The sequence below is a fragment of the Zootoca vivipara genome, chromosome 1, assembly GCF_965207765.1.
Source record: "Zootoca vivipara chromosome 1, rZooViv2.hap1.1, whole genome shotgun sequence".
NCBI classification, from domain to species: domain Eukaryota; kingdom Metazoa; phylum Chordata; class Lepidosauria; order Squamata; family Lacertidae; genus Zootoca; species Zootoca vivipara.
In genome coordinates, this window is record NC_142582.1 from 108,246,670 (window position 1) to 108,272,691 (window position 26,022).

Genomic DNA, 26,022 nt, shown 5'->3' on the forward strand with positions numbered 1-26,022 from the left:
CTGCTCAAAAGACCTATGGTGACCCCAGATTCATGCTATTTCACAACCAAGGCCAGATGTTTTAGTTACTAGTGGGTGATGCATCTTCTCACCCAAGCATCTGGACAGCCAGACATGATGGCGACAGCAGAAGCTAGGAATCATTGCCACTTCAATATAATGGGAAGGACACTCTTCCTCCATTTAATTCATTCCATTTTGTCTTGAAGAAGACCAGAACTCCCAAGTCCTACACCCCCCCCCCCCAATCCTGGTGTTTAACTTTGTGTTGCCTGTGCCTCATCCAATTATTTTACTTACTATTTCATTCACAGATTGAATGTATTGCTTTCATAGTTCTCCTAAATCACTGGTGATCAAGCCTCTCCAAAGGCAGTTTAAAATGGCTTTTCACCACTTCAGGGTCCTGGAGTTCTACTAGGACCTGTGTCATGTACCCACAACAGAAAAAAGGAGTCTTCTTCTTCTTTCACTTTTATTAAAATACAAGGTGGAAAACACAGTTCTATAAAGTACATGGTCCACACAGCACCAATATTGTAACATGTTTTTGCTGATTCTTCTACAGAGTGTATTTGTGACATCTAAACAAGGATACATGCATACACACAAACAAGTGATTTCCTCACTATGTTGACTCAGGACTCATATTAAATGGATATCAAATACATCCCTACTTCTGAAGGCAGAAACAGAGAGGCAAAGAGAAATGAAAGTGCAGAAGCATCCGAACACCAACTGAGTGAGACACTCTTTTGTCAGTGGTCTTCATGGAGACACCAACATCTCTACTTCACCCTCTTCTCCCATCCTTGCAAACCAAGTCTTAGGTCCAGCCAAAGTTTGGTCAATATGAGTCCTGAACTGACATGGTGTGGAGTTGAAAATAACTGGCCAGTATTCACTGCCTGATACATCTTTTATTGCTTTGGTTATATTATTGAATGCAGGTTGTCAAGATCTCAATCCATCATCCAGCAACACAAAAGGCCACACAAAGAATACCAGTTATGATCTCAACCGAATACTCAGCCTCAGTCCCTTTCATTTAAGTGAGCTCACCTTAAGCTTTCTCAATCACCCTACAGTATATATTAAAAAACAGCACTGGGTTTGATTCACTGACATGTGATTTGCATCTGTAAAAGAGAAGCACGGGACTGCTTTTCTTATGTGATGGTTGTGTGAGGCCCTTTTTCTTCACAAGTCCACACATAAACTCAAGATGTGAGGCATAAAAGGATTGGCTTCCCATGCTGCAAGTTAGATCAAACACTATGTTCTTCCTTTTGCGAATTTTAGGACTAGTTAACCACACTGGCTTGTTTACGTTGATCCAGCTCAGTGTATTCTGTGGTAGGGTTCCATCTGTTATCTTATTCCTTAATATGCCAACTCACTGCTTCTGCCTAATTCCCCATCTGGAACATGGCTGTGCAAACTACTATCAGAGACAAACATGATTTATAATACATATGCAAAAATTACATCCTACTGCTGGTACAGAGTGGCCACATAGACTTTTTGGTGGGTTCTTGTAACTTGGGAGCATCATGAATTGAAAAGTGACAAATCCATCTATATACCAGTATCCTGCTTCCAACAAAAGCCATTATTGTATTGTATTGTATCATATTGTATTGTATTGTATTGTATTTGGGCAATTAATATCAAAATATATCCTTTTAGAAACATTTTCATTATTATACCTGAAGCCTAATAGTCTAATTTTATGTTTTTAAGTCCTGCTGATCGAAGAGTAGGTGCTGATATTTTCAGTGGGTGGCCTAACATCAACAATATTTTTATCATTACCGGTAATGGTGAGATGCTGCTCACAAAATCTAAAAACCTTAAATCTATTTTTTCTTTTCTTTCAAGAACAATAGCAAAATCATATCCCTTACAAGACTGAAGTCACAAGTCTTCTCCTTGTTGTTGTTGTTTTTTTTTGGGGGGGGAATGTATTTTCCTCTGGGTTTTGGTCTGTTGTTTTCTGGTGGAGTTTTTTTTATACTGTCATGATTATTGTGTTGGGTTGATGGGCATAATTAAGTTTATGAACAGAGTCAGAAATCTGTGTTGTTGGGAAAGAAATAAAGCTGGTGGATTTTCCTTTGACAGAAGTCAGTTTCCTAATCCTCACACTGTGTGGGGAACACACATCTATGAATAACAAGCATTTCACACATAAGAAACCTCAGAATAATGGAAAACCAAACGGAAGAAAATAGCCATGCAAAATAGCAGTGACTTTAGATATGTAAATCTGTATAACAGTTTAGTCACTCACAATCCCTCTTCTGAGTTTAAGGTATGTTCCAACTGTCAAGAAAACACTTTGGTCGATCTTTCTACCCAAGGCATATAAATGAGAAGGAATTGGAATTTTTGACAATTTTTTTTGAAATGTTAAAAAAAAGCCTGATGAATGAATATAAAGAGCATAAACATGCAAACCAACTTCTGTCACCATCCAGAATAGTGACTTGTGTTTTATGTTCACCAGCATGAAAACAGAGTATTTGCCAAAAAAAACAAAATAGGATAAAAAAGATCAAAAACATGGAGGGACTTAAAAAAAAAAAGGCAACAAGGTTGTGGTTGTGTAAGGAAACAATAATGGAACCAAATGCCTCATTTTCCTTAACACTCTGAGAGAAAGGAACATTCTGTGAAATGATAGGACAGCAAATTTGAATGCGATCAAATAAATTATTTGGAATTGTACAGCCCACTAAATGAACTTCTTGAAATGTTAAGACACTGATTATATCCAGAGGTGCAGCTGCAAGCTGCACATTGACTTGTGAGGCCCATTGAACACATTTGGTCTTACTTTGGCATTACAGTATGTAGACTTTGGCGATTCAGGCCCTTCGAACCTAATGGGTTTCACTTCCAGGTAAACCCATTTAGGATTGTGCTGCACAGCACCTCTTTAACACAGTGCATAAAGTGCTTAACTGTGTCTCCATCATGGTTTTAAAAGATAAGCATTAACAGTCACTGAACACTGCTAAATTGTTCTGGAAAAAGCCATAAATTGGATTTTTGAATTTGCCTCTATAATAAAACCTGACGGCTATTTGAAACAGGATACTGGATAAAATGAATTAGGTGGCAATCCCACATGCAGTCACTGGACAGTAAGTCAATTGAAATCAGTAGGACTTACTTCTGATTAAATATAGTTGAGAACACAGTTAATCTGATAATTGCTACTATTCTTCACAAGGGTAGAATCAGGCTATGTACTAATATTTATTTCTTGATTTGTTGTTGCTGTTTTTTAAAAGAATCAGCTAAGAAATGGGGGGTCATCCATACTTCCTATTAAACCACTGTTTTCCCCTGGGGAAAACTGCTCTTTAGTGCTCAATCGGAGCAAATGGAAAATTGGGTTTTCTCTGGATTGATGTTTGCACCGATTTAGCACTAAAGACAGATTTTTCTCGGGGGGAAAAGGAATGCTTTGAGCAGAACACCACTCGGACATGTCATTTTGGGCATGAGACATGCAGAAGTGTAGACAATACCACTGCCTCGTGTACCTGCCAATAGGCTACGTTTGGGGCAGACCTCCATTCCTTCCATATTGACCATTGTCCCTGTGTCTATTCCCCCCCCCTTATTTGCAGTAGTATCTTCTTCACCCCGAGCTAAAGAAGCCCACCTTCCCTAACACGGTCCCTCTTTACTTCCCTCCTCAAGCCCTTACATCTATGCAATACCCTCGACCCCAAGAGCACGCCCCTTCCCTATGTCTTCCAACTGCCAGCTTTCCACACTTCATTCATCCTGTCAGCTTCTCCAAAACCCTCTCTCGGTATTTGTGTGGCCAAGTGCTGTGCGTCTGCATAAGGGAGGAAAGGAATGAAAGAGGACAAATGGGGGGGGGAATAGCATTCATACCACACTGTCATGTTTGCATACCTGCAGTGGAGAGAAGCACGTTCTAAAAATGCCATGTGCATGAGCTGGACTGGCCAACATCAAAACCAAAAGATAGGCTGAATCTACAAATAAGGAGGCAACATAAATGAAGGTGAGGAAGGAACACTTCTGGGTATTGGGTGAATGGTTTCCACCAATGATGTAAATTGCTTTGCTTCCCCTGTTTTGTTTTGTTTTAAGGTGGCTTGTGCTCAGCTTTCAAAACCATTACCCTCCTCTTCCATTCCTGAAAAACTCATACCAACTATTGTATTTCTAGTCTTCATCACGCTTGAAATGGTGGTGGAGGGGAAGGGGAAGGAAAGTAGTACCTATGAGGCTGACATGAATTTTCCAAGGAAGCTCCTTAGAAAATGAAGCTGGGTGAAGGCAGCTGGCCCTCTGCAGCTCTGCAATTCATCAGCCCTGAGGGTGAAACCTCTTTCATGCTGAACTAACTTCACTGAACTAATCTGATTAAAAACTAATTGCAAACTTCTAGAACAGAAGGGAGGGGAATATCGACGCAACCACATTTAACTAATGGACAAAGTTTCAATACCAATGAGGTAAAGTGGTGTGTATCCCCCTCCCTATCCCCTTTCCTTTTCACCCGCACACAAAAATACACAATCTGCATCATGGCTTCTAAATGCAATAAATTATTATTATTTTAAAGAGCACCTACTAAACACACAGCAACTTCTAATCCTAACTGTACTGTTGTTGTTGTTGTTGTTGTTGTTGCAGCTGCTCCTGTGGCTGCTGTTTCTCTTCAGAAAAGCAAGCAAGCACACTGATTACCGTAATAAATTCTAGTTACAGGTAGGTAGCCATGTTGGTCTGCCATAGTCGAAACTAAATAAAAAAATTCCTTTCAGTAGCACCTCAGAGACCAACTATACCAATAACAAACTTAGTTGGTCTCTAAGGTGCTACTGGAAGGAATTTTTCAATTTTGTTTTGATTAATAAATGGTCTCAGTTCCATGCATCCAAAGCTAGTGTTAAACCAAGGTTGCTTCTAGGATGTGGCCTTGCGAGGTTGTGAACACACATACACCCAGTCCAAGAAAGCCCAGGTGCAGGAATTCACAAATGGTCCCAATGTCCGAAATGTCGTAATGGCTCTCCCACAACGAAGTTTCTGTCCTGTGTTTTCTTTCTTGCCTTACTCCTGCCTTACTTTTCTTCCCTCACTCTCTTTCTAAAGATTACGACACACACACACACACACACACATACACACACACATAATATTTTTCCTACATGGAGATAATCTGACAGCACAGAGCACATGAGTTTCCCTGTTCAGAGATTATCTGAGTGCAGGCATAATGTTAAGCACATAGCAATCCTAAGGGCACATTTATGTGGCTCTTTATGATGAGATCAGACACACAGTATCAGCACATGCTGTCCCTGATAGTGTTATTTTGCCTGTGCTGGTCCACACAGCTGAATAGTCTGGTGCGGACTCAGCAGAGGCTGCAGAATTTTCATCGGCGGGATCCCAGAAGGCAACATTTTCTGATCTCCCAACTGGGTGTGGTCAAGTGGAACTGCATATTAAAAAAATGCTGCCATGTGACTGTTCCCTAAATTCTTCGTCTGATGAGAATACAAGGTCTATGCTGACACGATAAGAACACTTTGTCTTTGATGATCTGAGACCCAAGTGAGTTATCTTAGCAGATTTTTCTCACACAAGATAACTGTGACTCTCGGATGTGTGAAACAGATAACATGAGCCAGCTATCTTGGATGCATTCAAGCTCAGGCATGGCAGGACTATCACCTTATCTTACACAATGAACATTTTCATTATGTAAGTTGGCTTTGGCAAGGCAAAATAGCCCAGGGGTGAATTCAAACTAACAAGTCATCCCCCCACCCCGGTGCTGCCTCTAAGTGGTGGGAATCCAGTGGAACTGGGTTGTCTGAAGTGATCCGGTGCAAAGTGAACTGCTTTGCCACAACATTATCACGAAGTTAGATTTTGAGATATGGCCTATGATCTTAAAACAGGCATATGTGTTTTTCATGCTGGGTGGTGCTGTGAAATCTTTAAGTCTCCTTAAGATCTGAAGACCACAGTGCAGGGCTTATGCACGGATGTATAAGCTGAAACTCTTTGTTTCAAAAGCATGAAAACCAGCTAGCATCAAATCACCTGTTTAGATTAAAAGCTTTCTGAATTGCAGCTGTACAATACTGCAGAAAGATTTCTAGTTGTGAACACCAATACTTTCAGCAAAAAAAGAGGTCAACTGACTAGCCAGTTTGTAGCAGATGCTGGAACTCGCAGTATCTATAAAGCCATACCCTCTCTATCAAAAAGGAACAGTTCTATTTCTAAATTTGCTACATTTGAATTCAGCAGGACAAACACAAGAGGGCAAAGAGATACCCCTTCAGGTGGTGGTATAGCCTTTTCAACAAACTGTTCTAGAAGCGATGCTTTTGGCTCCTTCTGCATCAAACACCTCAACACAAAGATCACCTGCTCATGGCACATGAATCTCATCTCACCAGTCTTTCTGTCCCAAACAGAACGCTTCTCTCAGCTCCCTTTTGGGAAGATGACGGGGAATTCAGGTTTCGTTTTGCTTTTATGGTCTGTTGTGTTCATCTGGCCATATGATTTGGCCTGCTGTTCAGTAACAGGCCAAAAAAAAAAGCCTATCCAAAACAGGGTGCAATTTCTTTCCCTTTCGCATTGCTTTAAAGGGGCACTATGTGCAACGTAGTTTCCTCTAGTAAGTCTGGACACTTCATCTTTTCCTGAAGTTCTGCTCCAGCCAAAGTCGAACTTCTTGGAGGTTGTAGAAAAAGGGGCCCTTGCCCCCTAGGTAGGCAATTTTTTGTCTTTGTACAATACACACACGCTCAAAGGAGACCCCGTAGGCCACGTTTGCATTGTTGTCCATGCAGTCTGCCACTATCTGACACTGAGGCGGCAAGGAGAACCGCTTCAAAAGCTGGTGAGCAGCTGCACACCTGTCTTCTTGGTTCCTATGTTTCTTGACGTCGAATGAGGAGGAGATACCAGGAGCAGCCCAGCCGTCTGATGGGTGAGCCTCATCAATGTAGACCAACAGGAAGTCAGCCACACTGGAGAACTCTTCCACCAGCTTGCCAAAGGCTGACAGCTGGTTTGTGAAGGGGGGTCAGGTGGCTGAGCCGAAGTTGACCACCAGCGGGCGCTCCGATTTGGCAAAGTCTAATAGGTGGCACTCGGTGCCGAACTTCCCCCCAGAGCTTTTCCATCTGCTGCTGCTGCTGCTGTCACTGGTACCATTGGGTATGTGGATCACATTGGAGTTAGGTGCTTCTCCGCCCAGTTTCACCTGGTATTGAAAACAAAGAAAGAGGCAGTAAGTGACTATTGTTTGCTGCCATTTGCTTTTTCTGTTCACCGTTGCTCAACCAATAGCAGCCAACTGCTCCAATAAGATTATGTTTGTCACATAAAATGCTACTGGGAAACCCTGTTAGCTTTCACCAAATGATTGATGGTGATGAATTTTATCTCCCGCCCTCCCTAAGGAAGCAGCTAACAGCAAGCAATAATTTTCGTAGACATCTGAAGGCAGCCCTGCTTCTGGAAGCTTTTAATGTTTGATGCTGTGTTTTTGTTGGAAGCTGCCCAGAATGGCTGGGGAAACCCAGTCAGATGGGTGGGGTATAAGAAATGAAGAAGAAGAAGAAGAAGAAGAAGAAGAAGAAGAAGAAGAAGAAGAAGAAGAAGAAGAAGAAGAAGAAGAAGACATATTTTAAAAACAATTCCAGTACAGATGCAGACTGGAAAAGAGCTCTACCTAAAAGAAGGCCTTCACTAAGCATTGATAATACAACAGATACAGCCCTTGACTAATATTTGATGGGAGGCAATTCCAAAGGTTCAGCTCCACAACACTAAAGGCCCAATTCCTATATTGCGTGGAATGGTCCTCCTGATATATTGTGCCCCACTCTCCCATTATTTCCCCCCTCTTTTGCTTTTGAATTATTGTATATAAACTTGCTCTATTGCTGTAGTGATAATTTAACAGTTCTGTGCAGAAAAACTACCAGGCAATAACGCACCTACAATATTACATTATGTAGATAGATAGATAATAGATAGATGATAGACAGATGATAGATAGATAGATGATAGATAGATGATAGATAGATAGATAGATGATAGATACATAGTAATTAAAGAAACAATGGGAATCGTTTTATTTTGTTACATGAGATTTATTTCAAGACCCAGACATAGCTGTTATGACTAAAGCGGCAATCCTAAGGGAGCAAGCTCCACTGAATTTAGTAGGAGTTACTTCTGAGTAGATATAAGAATGTAAATTTGGGTTTGCTGGATGAAAGGCCCATCTAATTTCAACCTCATATTCTTACAGTGGCCAACCAGATGCCCCTGGGAAGCTTGGTTAGGATTGTGCTGTAAGGCAATATATGTTTGCATAAAATCCCCCTTTGATGGCGTGATTACTGTACACATTCCTCAAGATTCATGAAGCGAAGCCTTGCAATTTAGTCAACCAATTGTGACAAATGAAATATGGAATTTCAAAGAGAATTTATGAAGTGTGAAGATATACATACATCCCATCAAATCACGGGAATGTACATATATAGATATAAAAGAGAATGGATGGATGGATTCAATGAATGGCTAGAACAGGATATTTGCCTAACAGCCCAATCTTACGCATGTTTGTTCAGAAGCAAGTCCCACTAACATCAAGCAATTGCAGCCCATGATACATGTATATTTGCTGCCCCATACATGATCTGCTTTTTGCCGGTTGCTTCAATGCAGGGAAAAACCAAGCTTCTCCTGCAGCTGTAATGTGAACAGGGTGCTGGGGGGGGGGCAGTGTTTGCTTTATCCAAAGAGTAAAAAGGAAAGCAACAGTGTCTTCATTTTGAATCCTCCATTCTTCATGTTATTCTTAAAATGAATAGATCCTTGAAACCTGGAAAGGGGAGGGCGGGAGGGGGGGCAGAAGGACCTAGTTCTGTAGGGCGCTGTTATCATTTGGTCTTTCAAGCACCAAAACCGCTTTGCTGCCAAGGGCATTGGTTTAATTATGTCCCAACAAAGGAAGGGTGCCCTTTGTGCCTCCCTCCCAGCCGCAGTAACTTACAAACGAAAGGGATGAAAGTTGACTTTGGAAGCAAAATAATAGCTGGTTTCACGTCATCACATATCTGGAAAGTACCCAAGCAACCCTCTGGCGTGGCTAGCATCACTGCATTTCCCACAGCAACAAAGGAACTCTCTCGGCCACAGGTTACCTATCGTGTTAATGTTTTCCCCCCTACCAGGAGTCCTTGCGTCTGTTTGGAGATTTTTGGTCCTTAATGAGAAAGTCTTGCCAAGCAGACATTCACAAGGCCTCCTCTGCTCTAGCGGAGGAGTAATTAGGTCGGTGCCTTGTTCCGTGCTAGCGTTAAGCCACTCCGAAACCCCCCCCCCCAACCCTGCCCAGTAGTTAATGCTCAGACACAACCAGCAGCATGTCCTGCTAATTGGTCCTGATGAAGCTCTTACATTCCCAAAGGGCTTCTTTATTCCAGCAGGCTCAGGAATGGGATTGACATCCTCACTCATCACCCGCTTCGTGGGGCTCCGTTGTTTCTTTGTTGTTGTTATTCGTTATTGAGAGGGGGGTGTGCGGAATTAGCTCTTGGAAAGATACCCACACCACACCACAATGAAATGTCATCCAAAATAAAATAAAAACGGGTGGGGGGAATAAAAATTATTGCTCTGCCAAACCTCTTTTGAAATTATAGACAAAGGCAGGCAAGGGAGCCGTTCTGAGGAACCGACCCAGAGAATTTTACTCACACGCAATAGCACTGGCTCCAGAGTTCCTATAATCATGGACTTCTGTCAGCTACACCAGCCAGCTACTCTGTGTGCCTCAGTGGTGGATGATGCGGAAACTGGGCTATGGCTCTCTGCTTCATCTACTTCTCCTCCACAGTGAAGCTTGGAAGTTGATCTATCTCAAGTCATTTAATCTTCTGACCTCAAAAGTAGCAAGTGAAATGATTCTCTCCTCCCTCCCTCCCTCCCTTCCTCTCTCTCTCACACAGGACGGACTGTTGGCTCAAGTTGCATAAAAGGGCATGTAATACACTGTTATGCAATTCATTGCTGCAATGTGAGACAATGCTTCAAATGGCTTCTAGAAAGATTAGACATATTCATTGATGTCACAGAATTGCAGAGTTGGGAGGGACCCTGACGATCATCTAGTCCAACCCCCTGCAATGCTGGAGTAGGCAGCTGTCCCATATGGGGATCAAACCTGCAACCTTGGCATTATCAGCGCCATGCTTTAACCAACTGAGACCGCCGAGAAATCCAGGATCGGCAGCCATGTAGACGCAACTTCCGATGTCGCTTTGCCCATCTATGGGCACCAGAAAATGTCCGGAAGTGCATAGATGCAACTTCCGGTGTCGGCGCCGGCCATTTTTGGTGCCCATAGATGGGCAAAGCGACACCGGAAGTTGCGTCTACGCACTTCCGGACATGCGTAAATGTGACCTCCGGTGCTGGCGCCAGCCATTTTCTGGTGCCCATAGATGGGCAAAGCGGCACCAGAAAAATGGCCACCGACAGGAACCAAAATAAGGGAGATTAACAGGAGAGGAGCTGAAATGGGAGACCTCGGGGAAACGGTAAGGAAAAACGGGGGTTTCCCAGGAAATACGGGGTACTTGGCAGCTATGCAATAGCTGTAGGGGCTGTATAAGCTAAAATGAAGCCTCCACATTTAGCAGCACTATAGGAACACCGAAAACTGCCTTATATGAAGTCAGACCATTGCCCCATCTACCTCAACACTCTTATCATGGACTGGCAGTGTAGGGTTTAGCATTTTTCCCCAGCCCTCCCTGGAGTTGCTGGGGATTGAACCTCAGGCCTTCTGCATACAAAGCATTGTATTGAGCTATGGCCCGTCCCACAAAGTATTTTACGGGTTGTCAGACAATCGAGCACAACCTTGCCTATATGACCACAATGTCCTGCTTCTGAGCACCCACAGACCAGAAGTATCAGGCTGGCTACTTCTGCAGAAAGAAAATACTGGACAAGATGAACGTCTGTTTGTGCGTAAGGTTCAATCTGCATTTTCAGCTAACTGCCCAGTCTCAAGGGATCTGACTTTAAAGCTGCACGGAGCAGCAAGGGCATGATTAATGTTGCTCTTGCATGCAGATTGAAAAATGAGGTGGAAGAGGTAGGGGGAAAAGAGGCCCTTTCATAAGCCGCTACCCAGAAATAGAACTTACCACTGTAGTAACATTGTTCATTTATCATAGAATCATAGAATCATAGAGTTGGAAGAGACCACGAGGGCCATCCAGTCCAACCCCCTGCCAAGCAGGAAACACCATCAAAGCATTCCTGACATATGGCTGTCAAGCCTCTGCTTAAAGACCTCCAAAGAAGGAGACTCCACCACACTCCTTGGCAGCAAATTCCACTGCCGAACAGCTCTTACTGTCAGGAAGTTCTTCCTAATGTTTAGGTGGAATCTTCTTTCTTGAAGTTTTAATCCATTGTTTCGTGTCCGCTTCTCTGGAGCAACAGAAAACAATCCTTCTCCTTCCTCCATATGACATCCTTTCATATATTTGAACATGGCTATCATATCACCCCTTAACCTTCTCTTCTCCAGGCTGAACATACCCAGCTCCCTAAGCCGTTCCTCATAATCCGTTCCTCATTTAGCGCCCCATGGACAAAGCATCACAACATTTAGACACTTTTCCGTACTTATTGTCAGGGGGTAATATAATAAGGCTTTTCAGAATCTGTACACTAATGTTTTTAAAGCACAGAATTAGGGACTTCTGAGTTCTGAGCTGAGTTAAGTCCTTACAGAAGATAGACATTGTTGGATAATTAGCAGGCTGTGGTGCTGGCTGTTTAAACATAGGCATGATGTATTAGTGCTATGGAGAGAATCCCCTTGAGCTCTCAAATACTTTTGAAGACCTTCTCTTTGATTTTGTTCCATTCACAGGGATCCAAGCCCTTAGGAACCTGTCATTTTATAGTGTGATTCATCCAAACTGTCATCAGCCACTGCAAAGGGGACAATTCCAAAGCTACTATTGTTTTTTCCTCTACAGGATCCAAAGTTATGGTAAGTTGCTCAGAGGCCATGCAAAATGCATATGTGTAAAGTCATACCCATTAAAATATAGCAACTGAAAGTAGCCAGGGAAAATCTCCCCCCACTCACCCAAGTGCAGATCCTCCAAGTGTCCCTATTTTCCAGGGACGACCCTGATTTAGAGAAGCCATCCCAGTTTCTGATTTGATCCCAGAATGTCCTAGGATGTCCCTATTTTCATTGGAGAATTATTGGAAGTTATGGAATTATCCAATCCCTGAGCCATCTGAAGGCATTTCTGTATAGGGAACCTTTTTAAAAAAGAAATGCTCAATGCTTTATTATGTTTTTATATATGTTGGAAGCCACGCTGAGTGGCTGTGGCAACCCAGTAATATGTGTGGGGTATAAATAGTGATATTATCATTATGGAGTGGGATGTCCCTATTTCCATCGGAGAAATGTTGGAGGGTATACAAGTGCCACCTGCTTACTAGTTGCCAACTATAATCTTTCCTCATCTCCCCACTATCAGAGTCCTGAATCGTCTATTTTCCTAATATTCTCCTGTTTCACCTGAATGAGCAAAATATTTCTTAAAGGAGAACAATGGGCCTGGATATATCTGCTGGCTTCTTAGCAGGTTTTTTTAAAAGGAGAGAGAGAGAGAGAGAGAGAGAGAGAGAGAGAGAGAGAGAGAGAGAGAGAGAAACACCACCTGATTGTAACAAAACCTCTAAGAGGTTTGCAATAAATATTTAAAAAATATGAATAAAAACCAGTTAAAACAAGTAATTAAAACATTTTAAAAACCAATTGAACAAAGCAGAAAACTAAAAGGAGACTAAAGCATGTCAACATGTATGTCTCTGGATACTTGTCTAAACAAAAATGTTTTAAGCAGGCGCTGAAAAGAATAGTGAAGGAGCCTGCGTGATGTCAATAGGCACAGTTCCAAAAGTGTAGATGCTGCCATACAAAAAGAAACAAATTCTTACAAGTGTGGACCAAGTAATGTGTGGCACCTGTGAACGGGCCAGTTCTGCAGACTTAAGCAGGTAAGGTAAGGCAAGAAAACTGGTTCCAAGCCATTAAGGTATCACCTTGAACTTGGCTTGCTAACAAATTAGCAACCACTGCAAATCTCTCATCAAAGGGTCTCACAAGCATGTTGCAGCATTCTGCAGTAGCTGCAGTTCCTCGATCAAGTGCAAGAGAATCCCTAGCTAGAGTGCATTGCAGTAATCCAATCTTGGAAGTCACCAGTGGTCAAGCTCTCCTGGTCCAGGAATTGCCTTAGCTGTCTCACTACTAATCACAGCTGGTTAAAGATGCTTCTAGCCACTGAGGCTATCTGAGCCTCCGGTAACAGAGCTGGTTTCAGAAGCACCTCACTTTGTATACTTGTCCCTTTGAGTGAGTGCAATCCCATCCAGGACAGGCAATTGAGCAATTCCTCTGACACTAACTCACAGTGCCTCCATCTCGCCAGGATTCAAGTTCAGCTTATTTGCCCTCATCTCACCGCTACATCCAGCCACCAGTCCAGGTCCTGCACGTCCTCTCCTGATCCAGACATTATGGCGAAATGATGCTGAGTGTCATCACTACACTTACGGCACCTTGCCCCCAAACTAACGACTGAAGCTTCATGTAGATATTAAATAGCACTGGCGCTAAAATAGTATCCTGAAGCAGTCCGCAGTGGAACTGCCAGGTGCCCCAATGCACTCTCCCATTGCTGCTTTCTGGACTCACCCCCATATGTGCTGGGATCACTGTAGCACAGTGCCCCCAATTCCCATTTCACAAAGCTGGTCCAGGAGGATACCATGGTCAATGGTATTGAAATCTGCAGAGACGTCAAGTAGCAGGAGTAAGATTGCACTCCCCTTGCCCCACTCTCAGTGAAGGTTGTCTACCAAGGTGACCAAGGCCAACTAGGTCCCGTGGCGATGTCTGAACTCAGCTTGGAACTAATCCAAATAATCAGAGTCATTCAAGAATGCTTACAGTTGCTCCATCACAACTCACTTCACCACTTTTCCCCAAGAAGCAGACATTTGCAACTGGGCAATACTTATTCCACAGGAGACAGACAGGAGACAGGAGTGCCTGGCGTGCTATGGTCCATGGGGTCACGAAGAGTCGGACATGACTAAACGACTAAACAACAACACAACAATACTTATTCCAATCCATTCCATTTCGTCTTTCAAGGGAGTATCCTCTAACACGGTGGAGTATTAACTTCTGAACCCAAACAGTCAAACCCACTTTGCTGCACGTGGTAAAAAATGTGAGGCCAGTTGGTCACAGCAAGTCTTCAAGTGCTCCATAGGCCCCTCCACCACAGTGGGAGTAAGATACCTTTGGCCCACCCAAAATAACACTGCCAGCCAGCTACTAGAAGATACAATGCAAACTGCAAAGCAAACCTTCCTCACAGCCTGCATTGCCACATGGGCACGAAATCCGCTTTGGATCAGTTTTGGAGCAAGGCTTGCACCACTTGCACTCTAGTCTTTGTCCAACTTGCTCCATAGCCCAAAGCTCCCCAGAATACCAAGGAGATACTTGGGCTCCACTAACCCAGAGAGGATGCTTGGGAGCACTTGTGTCAACTGCTCATTTCATCTCGCAGCTGAAGTAGGCCTTGATGCGTAGGCTTCAATAAGAAAAGAATCAGAGCAGGCGCTCCTTAACAATCTTAAGGAACAATGCTACATTTGTCAGGAACAATATCAAAGAAGCTCAAAGTATTGTGAAAGATCTCGGATCATGTACATATACCCTCAAGAGGAAAAGAATTCATTGCCTCAAGTGCATGATGTTATCCTTTCCTTTCAACTTCTGTGGATTTGGGGGCAGTCAGAGGAATGAACACATTCCCAGGCCTAAACCTAGAGTTAGGAAGTTCATCCTTCCCTAAGTACATAGGAAACAATTTGTGGTCTTGCTTTTTAAAAATAGTTTGTAAATGTTTGCGCCTGAATAATCTGCTGAGATCAATTATCTGCCTTCTAGGCTGCTGTAGGCAGAGCACTCTTAATGTCAGCTTGGGAGAAAACTACTCACTATTTCTTAATAAACATCCAGTAAGACTATTTTAGACCTAGAACTATTGGACAATGTTTTTTAAATAGAGAGCTTCTTTCATAAGATACTCTCACTGCTATGAAACACAAAGAAAAGCACTTCCTTGAACTCCAGGCCAAAGTAAACAAAGATGATGAAAGCAGATGGGCTTAGGCTAAGAGGCCTTGTTCCACTGCCCTAAAAGCCTGCCAAAATAGTTTACTCTCCCACTGGTGTGTCAAACAGACAAAAGTCAGAAAGAAGCCTATCCGTTATTCCACACACTGATTTGTCTGCCTTTGTAAATATATTGCCTCTGCTGTGGTGCTATACAACCCTGTTGCTCATATTAATAGAAGTCACATTGGGATTTCATTCTGGGAAGGTTTGTAGCTGCTTCATTCTAGGAACACGTGTGCAACCAAGGAGTTGTTCTTATGCACAAACTGGGGTCCCGATATTAATTCTCCCAGATCAAAGGCAAAGAACAGAACAAAACCCTATGAGACAGACAGATAGATGGACAGATAGATATCAGTTGAAAGACTAAAGGAAATGCTTGGATAGATTAGGATGGAAGAAAATGTCTGGCTTGCCTCCTGGTAGACCTTAACCAAAACCTATCGATAGGGATGGCTAACCTGTTGTTATTGGACTACTGCTCCCATCATTGCTGACTATTGGCCACACTGGCAGGGACTGATGGGAGTTGGTGTTCAGCAACATCCAGAAGTCCACAAGTTCCCCATCTCTGCTTTGCACACAAAAAAATAGCCCATGACAACACTGTCCATAGCCAGGTCTTGTTGAATGCTGCTATCAAAGTCCTGTTTCAGTGTACACATTCTACTTTGAGGGCACAAACACATGGAAAAAGTGCAGCAGCTGCCACTTAACCTGGATACACCTGGACTAAATAAGCAAGTTGCAGTGACACAGAGCCCGTCTCCACCTTGTTTGCCCTTCCATTTCCCCCCAGGAAAACCAACGGTTTATTGCTGAGTTGGATTATAGATCAAGAGGTAGTTGTATATAAACCCTTGACTTTTCTGTAGCATAGCAATCCAAGCAAGCAACATGGCTGGGTTGGTTAGGGCTGTGGCCTGGGGAGACTCCTGAGGGCCAGACAGAGAGGCCTTGAGGGCTGCATTTGGGCCCCAGGCCTGAGATTCCCCTAGACAATACTGAGCTAGATGAACCAGTGGTCCAACTTGGGACGAGGCAGCATCCTAAATTCCTATGAATCTGAATTACCAGCTATAGAGGAACAACAGCAGGAGAGGCCTGATATTCTCATGTCTAGCTTGTGGGCTTAACAGAGGCGGCTGGTTGGCCACTGTGGGAAACAGGATGCTGGCCTTTGATCTTGTTTTCTTATGGTCCCACCCTAACGTCAGTCTTGGAGACTCTTATCAACATTCCGAAAACCATGGCAAGGAGGAACAAAGAGATCTGTCTGTAGGACTTCATGCAGCCCATTCCCCTGCATTGATCTTAAGATGGCAATGAAACTAAATCCCACTGTGACCTCCACCTGTCTCTAGGCTCCTTGCACAGTAAGAGATTAAAAACAGAGTAAACACCCCAGAGAGACTGGGTTTCCAGGTTTCCACTGGACTCTAATTTACCAACATCTTTAAAAGGGGGGGGGGAGCACGACAAACTTCAGGTGCTTATGTTTGAGCTACTTCTTGAGCTGTGATGTAATGTGGAGGCTGGTACTGCCCCACCAATTTCAGGCTGCCCTTAGCCATCCTGGACTTCTCACTTGCAATCAGTCCAGGGGGTGGCATTGCCTGTCAGTTTCTACCTCCGCACAGAACTCAGCAAGGAGGAGAACCTCTGCAACAGCTCAGTTGGTTAGAGCATGAAGCTGATCACAGCAAGGTTATGGGTTTGATCCCCATATGGGTGCATATTCCTGTATTGCACAAGGGGCTGAACCAGAAGATTCTGTCGCTTCCAACTCTTTGATTCTAGGAGTGTCGCTTCCAACTCTTTGATTCTAGGATTCTGAAACTTGACTTAGTTGGCTTTGTCCGTCTCTGGTTCCACTTACCGTAGGTCTCTCTGCCTACCGCCCTACCAGTCTCAATGGGCACCAGCCTCCACAGCTTAGGCCACGTGAAAATTATTTTGCTGTTGGTTATTTCTTTCTTCCTTTGGGGGGGGGGGGGTTTCCATAAAATCAGGTTCCACACAGTGCTGAAGCATGACCTGTTCTACAGGGAAAGATTTTGTTTCCCCCCTGTGACTGGTGGGTTGCCCGCGTTACTTATAAACATATGTGTTATTGTGTATAGATCAAACATGGTGGCATCGCTTGCCACAGAGTCTATATTGGCACTCATCTGGATGACCTATATAGCGTAGGAATATTGTGCATATCCTGCACGTATACAATCAGGGGTTTTCATCATCCTGTTTTCATAGCAGTCACATCACTCTCTAAATATGTGATGGAATACAGATGCCTTTTTCATCCTAGCAGGATCCAGCAACATTACAGAACCTTTTTTGTGTTGAAAGCACAAGGTATTCTCAAAAACAAGCCCTGTCTTTGAACTCTTCCTCTAAAATGTAAAGATACCCAACCTTAAACACTGGCTCCATTAACCCTCATTATGATAATTAACCTTGTTATAAAGAGCCTCTCTGTGCAAAGCAGGGTGTGCTTGCCTCCTGGGGGCTGCTATTCAAACGATAAGGAGGGAACAGTATGGCAAAAAGAAGGGGGAAAACCCATGCTGAATCTGGCAGGTGTTCAAATCAGAAAGCAAAGTTCACCAAGTATGTAGAAACCTACTAAAAGCTGGGTAAAAAATATACAAAAGAGTGGGAAAATGAGCAAACATTAGAGAATCATCAAGATCTCTCTCTAATGAAACAGAATCTGCCCATGCCAGCTTTAGCAACAAATTACCCATATATCGAATAAGCCCATTAAATAATGCTTTTCAACATCCAGCTTTACATTTAGCATTGTTGCTAATGGTTATTGCCCTAAAAGCCAGCTTCCTAACAACACAGTTGTACTGAGGTGTCGGCTTCTGCCGCCAGCAGTGGTACATTACAAAAGAAAAAAAAGACAAATGCGCAAATTACATCTCACATCTGGAAGTTGTACTAGTTAATGTGATGTTAATTGAAAGCAAGCTTAGCAAAGGGGGGGGGGCTTTTTTTCTCCCACAACACCCAATTGTCTGGCCTTCTGCAAACTCCTCACATCACATTCTGGCCTTCCGCAAACTCCTCTGTAAAATGTGTTGTTGTTGCTGCAGTCTTCATTACATTATACGGTGGGGCAGTGGGGTGTTGCTCTGACATCTTAGCCATAGCTGCCAAGTATCCCGTATCCGCCGGGAAAACCCCTTTTTTCGTACCGTTTCCCGGCGGTCTCCCGTTTAGCGGAAAATCACGGTATTTTCCCTTAAATCGGGATACTTGGCAGCTATGACTGTGGAGGAGAATGCAATTGTTACCCGGCCATTTTTCTGGTGCCGCTTGCCCTTCTATGGGCACCAGAAAATGGCGGCACCGGCGCTGGAAGTCGCTTCCGCGCATGACCGGAAGTTGCGTGACGCGACTTCCGGTGGCACTTTGCCCTTCTTATGGGCATCAGAAAACGGCGGCGGCGGAAGTCGCTTTACGTGTTTCCGGTCATGCGCGGAAGCGACTTCCGGCGCTGGCGCCGCCATTTTCTGGTACCCATAGAAGGGCGAAGCGCCACCGGAAGTTGCGTCACGCAACTTCCGGTCATGTGCGCGCTGCCGATCCCGGATATTTACGACCCGGACTTGGCAGGTATGATCTTAGCAGTGCAGTCTGTGGAACCTGGAAACACTATTCATGGAAATGAGATCCAAGCCTCTTTTCTACGTATTGCTCAAGGCTACAGGGAAGAGATAGAAGCTGGCTTAATCAACTGTTCTGAAATATGCTCTTTTTACACTCTCTCTTTCTCTGGGAGTTATAACCTTGCACACTTCCTCTCTCATTCTTTGTGGCAGAGACCTCAGCATTCCTGCTCTCCCCTAAAGAATCTTACAGAATCTTGCATGACCTTCAACATTCAAGGGACCATTCACAACCACTGCCTCTGAACTCTTTCGAGAGTTATATTCTCCATGTCTGCTTTAGATACGCTAATGCTGTGAAAGGATACAAAGCAGGAGAGATGAGTAGTGGCCTAACTATTTATTGATCTGGGAGTGTTTACATTTTCAAGATGGAATGCACAGAGCATCTGCACACTGTGCCTGCATATCAAAGTCGGTTATGTATGAAAAGTATGTTTCTGGAGGGTTTTACAGGGAGGGTTTTACAGTTCTTGGCCACTGCAGGTGGGCAGGTCCTCTTCAGAAGAGGTGCTGGCTGAGGCTGACAGGAGTCACAGTCCGAAATATCCGGAAGGCATCAGATTGGGGAAGGCTGCACTAACTTACAGGTGCTTAACAGTGTATCACAGCAAGAACACCTGGTGGACAGAGAGGACTCTGAGGAACACCTGCCCTCTCACTGCCACCATTATCTCTGAAGGATTGCTAAGTCAGGAGCCATGGCAGCTGGGCACCTGCTCATTGAGGAAGCCCTGCTCCACAGGGGGACTGAAAATTTAGGGAAGCTAATGAGGAAGACCATAGCTCTGTGCCACAGCATCTGCTTTGCATGCAGGCAGTCCACAGTTCAATCCTTTGCATCTCCAGGTAGGGTGAGAAAGGTCCCGTCTGAAACCCTGAAAAGCTGCTGCTAATATTGGCCTGACTCAGTATAAGACAGCTCCCTATGCTCTTCCTAGCCAGTCAGGAAGTAGACTCTGGGTTGGAGTCTGTTTCCTCTGTGACCACTGCTGTGAACATGGCAAGGCATTAATAACCCCAACGATAAGCTTGGATAGGACTGTGTATGTACATCGCTGTTGGCCTATCCAGTGCCCTCCCCCTGGAGCCACTGAGACCCTTTGCCCACAGTGGCAGCAAGAACACTTGGCGGACTGGGGAAAGGACACTGGAGAATGTATGCCCCTTTTCTGCCACTACCTTAAGGTAAACTCAGCCAAGAACCATACCCATACCATCTGTTGATATAATAAGCGTCACCGGATATTTAGTCCAGATGTTGTTGGACTCCACCAGCCCAAGCCAGCATGGGCAATGGTTAGAAATAAAGGGAGCTGCAGGTTTCCCACCCCTGTGTTAAAGCCAATGTGTTACTTTGGTCTGTTTTCAAATCTTTACACCTGTTTTCACATTTGCAGGGCTGCAACCTGGCAGACAAAGTGTTGCTCCAGCACACATCAGAGTAGACAGTCAGAATTTAAACTACGCCAAAGAGGTTTTTGTGGCATGCAGTTTAATAAATAATAATAATTTCAAAATTTTTAGTCTGTGGTGCTCAGACTTCAAGGTATCACTTAAATTCTAAGCAGGAGAGTATTTTGAAAGCATTGGGTCAACTATAAGCATATTCTATAGCTGCAATTAGAAGTGTTTCTGGAGGACCCTGGGATATCTGCAGAGTGTCCGGCGAACTCTTCTATTCAAGGATCATGAGGGATCTATTGCATGTGAATATTATTGTCCCTGGGTGCCTAACCCGCCACATGACTCCTGATTTAACCATGGGAGCTCTCCATGGTGCAAAGCATCACTCAGAAATATGCACACGCCATAAGAATGGCTAGATTGCAATATTACCCTGAATAACCAATTAGGAACATAGGAAGCAAGCTTATACTGAGTTAGATCATTGGCACGCATAGCTCCATATTGTCTACACTGACCACCAGCAGCTCTCCAGCCTTTTGGGCAATGAATCTTTCCCAGCCCCTATCTAGAGATGCCAGGAGCTGAACTTAGGACCTTTTTCATGCAAAGCAGATGCTCTATTACTGAGCTACGACCCTTCAATTTCCTGGTAGTTGTCACAAGACAGTGCCATTCACTGTCCTTGACATGAATGGAAATCAAGCATATTCATAGATACGGTAATGAAAACGGATGGACTTCTGAGATTTATAGTGTAAGCTCCTTTGTTATACAATACAGTGGATAGTGCAGTTTATCTTATGAAAGACAGGTATATTTGCATGTTATTTGTTTATTAATGTCCAGAATGTAAAGAGAGGGACTTCTGTTTTCATTAGTTTTCATGCTGTTTTCATTGAGAGCTTAGCTTAATGCTGCTCTTTTGCTACTCACACCAATAAAAGCACAACATTGCCCAGTACCATAACTAGTGATAATCCTACCAATGACAACCGGGGAAGCACCAGGCTGTGAAATGAAAACCTGGTGAGTAAGTAAAGCAACACGACTTTCATTTCTATTATGCTGCTCAGTCTATTGGCCCACTTGTCACATGCCCCAACAAGAGGTTGCTGAAGTCAACAGAGGGAGTTCCTGCTAAGGAAGCTCTTTGTGGATCACCCAGTAAGTTTACTACCCACGCATTACTGAAGGCCTCCTACTCACTAACTTTTCTGCAGACTGTGCCATAATATCCCTTTGCTGAATGCAGAGGGTCCTTCTCACGTGGGAGTTTGCATGGCAGCTCTGTGGCTGACATTACCCTTGCCCACCTCAGTTTTCCCATCTGCAAAATGGCAAACATAGAAACCTGTCTTGTTTTGGCATGCAGAATGATATATTTAGTTTCAATTCTGCCTGGACACTGGAAATCAACAGGAAGTGCCAAGCATAAGGCTGGTGGCCTGGCTAATTTTGATAGCTGTGAAAGTGGGATACAGTGATTATATGCTTGCTTATTCAGTCTACAGCCCTGCACATATTTACACCCACATAAATTCTATTATTACACTCAAAGGAGAGACATGTAGGAACTCACCATTTATTGCATGTATATATTTAACGTTAGGAAGAGTCTTTTTGTGCTTCGGTGAAAAATGAACCAACAACACGTTATCATTAGCAGTTAAAACTCTAGAAAGAGTTAATTTAACACTGCTCCAGAAGTGGGCATCACAGATACACTTCCCATTATACAAGTTCATACAGTGTAGTGAAACCCATATAGTTTGAATGGAGTGGATCTCCCCACCTAAAACTTACCCCTGTCCTTTGCTCCCACCCGAAAGAGTCTTCATGGAACCACACATTTGAGTATGTTAAGCCCCAAACTGGGAGGCAGGATTCGAATCAGAGTGCAAATCCTGACTCTGTTACTTTCTGTGATAAATGGCTCAGACCATGTGCCTCAAATCTTCCTTGCGCTCTTGCGGTAAACTTTATCCCAGGCTGCCTTTCTATCTGCAGTGGAAGCAAATGTCCCCACCAGAAAATTTTGCCTTCCTCTCAGTGTCCGCCAACTCACCTGTTTGTAGGCATCTAGAAGGAAGCTGTTCCAGACGCAGCGCAGCCCCTCCGACGTGAGCATCCTTCGCCACTCGCAATGTGCAGCCTTGGAGCGGCTCAGAAGAAGCACCATGTGCTTTAGGAGGACCACCGAGTCATAGAGAGCAAGGAAGAGGCAGTTGGAGAAAAAAACCGGCAGGATTTGAAGGGTGATCAACAGGTCCACACTTAAGAGACCCATCTTGCTTGCTGCTGCTCTTCAGAGGCTTCCCTTGAGTTCCCTCGTCATGCCCTGTGCCCTCATTAACAATAATAATTAAAACAAAAACAAAGTGCTGCTCCTTAAAAACTCATGGTGCCCTGTCTCTTCTGGTAGAGTTGCCTCAGTGCAGCAGAGCACGGGCTTAATGAAAGGAGGAAAGAAAGAAAAACATTAACTCAGAACGCCAGTATGAAAGTCTTTTCCACCCTGAGCTGCTTTTAATTTTTCAGAAACTCCTAAGTCAAACTTTGTGTTGTTGTTTCTCCTTAGCCAGTAGCCCCTTTTCAGTCCGCTACAGGGAGAGACAGCTGCGCTGCCAATTGCTTGCAGTTCTAAACTGAAGCAGAGCAAACTGCTAACTTTCCTCTAACTCTGAGGTATTGAAAAGCGCTGAGCAGCTCTAGCACTCTCGCTCTCTCATTCCTTTTATCACCAAAGCTCTCAGGTGAAACAATACTTTTTTTTCGTTTGGTGGAAGAGGGGTGGGTGGGAAGAAATCTTTGTACACAAACTTTCTGCTCTTCTCTCTCTCTCTGCTGCCTCCGTCTCTCTCTCTCTCTCTCTCTCTCTCTCTCTCTCTCTCTCTCTCTCTCTCTCTCTCTCTCTCTCTCTCTCTCTCTCTCTTGCCACACTCTTCTTTCTCTCTCCCTCTCACTATCTGCCTGTGGTACAAAGTGCTTTCCCTCTGGAGTTCTAGCCGGCTTCCCTCAAGCCTTTTATACATTCCCTGGCTAATTGCTGCAATAGAGAAATGAAACCCTAATCTTAGTAAAGATCTTGACGTCAATGTAAAAAGAGGGCTTTACTTTGGCCAGAACTGCAGTGAATAGAAAAGTGAAATTTTCTAAACTCTTTTTTCCCTCTCTCTCTTTTAACGAAAGAGAAGGGAGTGGGGAGGGAAGAACTTTGCTTTGTTGTGTTTTTGTTTTTTATATATATGTAAAGGAGAGGGGGAAATCTCTAGATACTTGTGGTGCTTTTTTTCTTTTACAAATGCTTTCAAACTTTGGAAAAATATTTTCGTATGACGTGGAAAGTGACACCATAACAAGGTCTTCTATTGTTTAGAAGGGTGCCCCCCCTTAGAGGGTTTGTTTCAAAAAAATATTATAACCTTTTTTATTTTCCAGGAAGGTGTAAAATCTGATGCATCTTAGAAAAGGGCATGTTTTGGTATGTTTCCCTCCCACAACCATCAAGTACAAAAGCCTGTGCAATTTTAAATATCTTTGTCTTCTTCTTGGTATTTAAGGAAACACAAGGAACACCCTTGATGAACACTGACTTCATCTGCTGATGTGGAAGAGAATTGAAAGAGGTGGGGAGGTGGTGGTGGGGAGAAGAGTAAGGCTTTAACTGACCTTTTATCTAAAAGTGAAGTTCATCAATGAAAATGTATTGTACTGAATTTGGAGATGATTTAAAGCAGAGTGCCTCATACATTCCAATTATAAAGCTACAAGGGAATGAATTTGTTCATAGGGGTGTATCTCACACGAACACATTGCTTTACTTCAGAGGGAGAACCATTTGCTCTGGAAGATTGAGATAGCCTCCTATTTTCGTATAAGGTGTAAGCACAGAAAATGTATCTGACTCTAGTGAATGGCACTGATAGTTACAACTGTGGCAGCACTCTAGGCTGATGGCAAACTGCCCCAGGAAGATGGATCACTGTTCCCCAGAACCAAGGAATCTGAGGCAAGAAGAACTGGAGTACATGCCCTATCACAGGGGTGGCCAACTCCCAAGAGACTGTGATCTACTCACAGAGTTAAAAACTGGCAGTGATCCACCCCTTTTTAAGGGGTTCAGGTCAAAGTTGTTGAACTTTTTTTAGGGAGGGCGAAAGCCACGTTTTTAGGGGTGCAGGGCAAAAATGATGAGCTTCTTTGGGGGAAGCCAGTGATCCACCACAGACGTCCAAGTAATCTACCGGTAGATCACAATCTACCTGTTGGACGTGCCTGCCCTATCAGATCAAACTGGGCCTCTCCCTGCATGCAAAATGTTTTCTGGTGTTAAGTTCTTTTTCTCTGTTTGGGATAGTTAGCAAAATTATGAATGCTTTTGGTGTGAAGTTTCTGTCTTCCATAAATATGGTTCTCAACATGTTCAAGGAAGGCAATCACAGCCAACACGGTGCCCTCTAACCAGCACAGTCAATGGCTAGGGATGCTGAGTGTACTTAATCTTCAGTACTTATGGTTTTCCTTGTGCAACAATGTTCTGCCAGTGCAACAAGTATACCAATAAGTAACTGAGCACTACATTGGGTACAAACCACAGAATCATAGAGTTGGGAATCTATTGTTTCCCCTCGCTCAATGCAAAACGTAACTACCACCTCCTTGAGGCTCTGTTGAAATGATCCTCCAACTACAGTCCAAATCTTCCCCTGGCTACCCCATCTTTACTTGAAAGAATGGGTTTCCCACTTCCCCCAAAGTCTTGACAATTGCAGCCCTTTGACTTTGTCCTACATGGGAGGTTGGGGGTTAGCAATGAGAAGCAAGCATCTTCTGTTCTGCAGTGCCCCACCCCCAATTCGTATGGTAGTATATGACATATAAAGACCAAATTGGAACAATGGCATCATTGTAATAGGTCGAATGTGTGTGTGTGTGTGGAGAGACCTATGCATTTCAGGGACCCACAGAAGTGAATGACAACCATTTGCTTACATAGGAGTGCAAAAGGGTGCACTATGGGGAAGACTGCTAGGGGAGGGAATAAACTTGCTTGCCTCCTTTCCATTATGCCCCAGTTTGCCAGCCATTTATTTATAGTGGCCCACAAAGCATAGCTCGCCATCAACGGCATAGCTTCACCCCTTCTTTAGCTTTTGCAAAGGGTTGTGGGGTTTTCCCCACCTCCACAGAGGAATGCAACTAAGAGCTGGAATGAGGGAACTGGCTGAGACATATTATTTGTATAGTATTTCCTTACAACATTCCTATCCAATGTATCAGTATAGTTCCTATTTTGAAGACAAGAGACCAGAAGACACTGACATGGCAGACTTAGTTGCCAACCATGTGTTGTGGTTTCCAAGTGTGGGCATGCCCACCGATTTATCTGCACACAGACCGTCACGTGGGATGACTGTACATAACAACGACTGGGCCTCACCCCACAAAAGTCCCCCCCTCCCCAATCCAGAGAAGGACCAGCACGGCATCTGTTGCTTTGAGATGGTGTCACTCATTGCCGTCTACCAGGTCTTTGGACACAAACACCTCTCAGAAGTGGATGAGAAGTGGCACTTTTGAACTGGAACTTTT

The 26,022-nt window shown here is 43.8% G+C and overlaps 1 protein-coding gene across 1 annotated transcript; it reads right to left on the reverse strand.

The window, feature by feature from the left end:
• Nucleotides 1-458: 458 nt before the first annotated feature.
• On the reverse strand, nt 459-23,437 carry DIO2 (iodothyronine deiodinase 2). The gene is made up of 2 exons (XM_035107884.3): nt 22,496-23,437; nt 459-7,285 (listed from the first exon to the last, which is right to left on the reverse strand). Exons 1-2 carry the CDS (start codon nt 22,715-22,717, stop codon nt 6,692-6,694), a joined length of 816 nt encoding a protein of 271 aa, XP_034963775.2. The 5' UTR covers nt 22,718-23,437; the 3' UTR covers nt 459-6,691.
• Between the last annotated feature and the right edge of the window lie 2,585 nt (nt 23,438-26,022).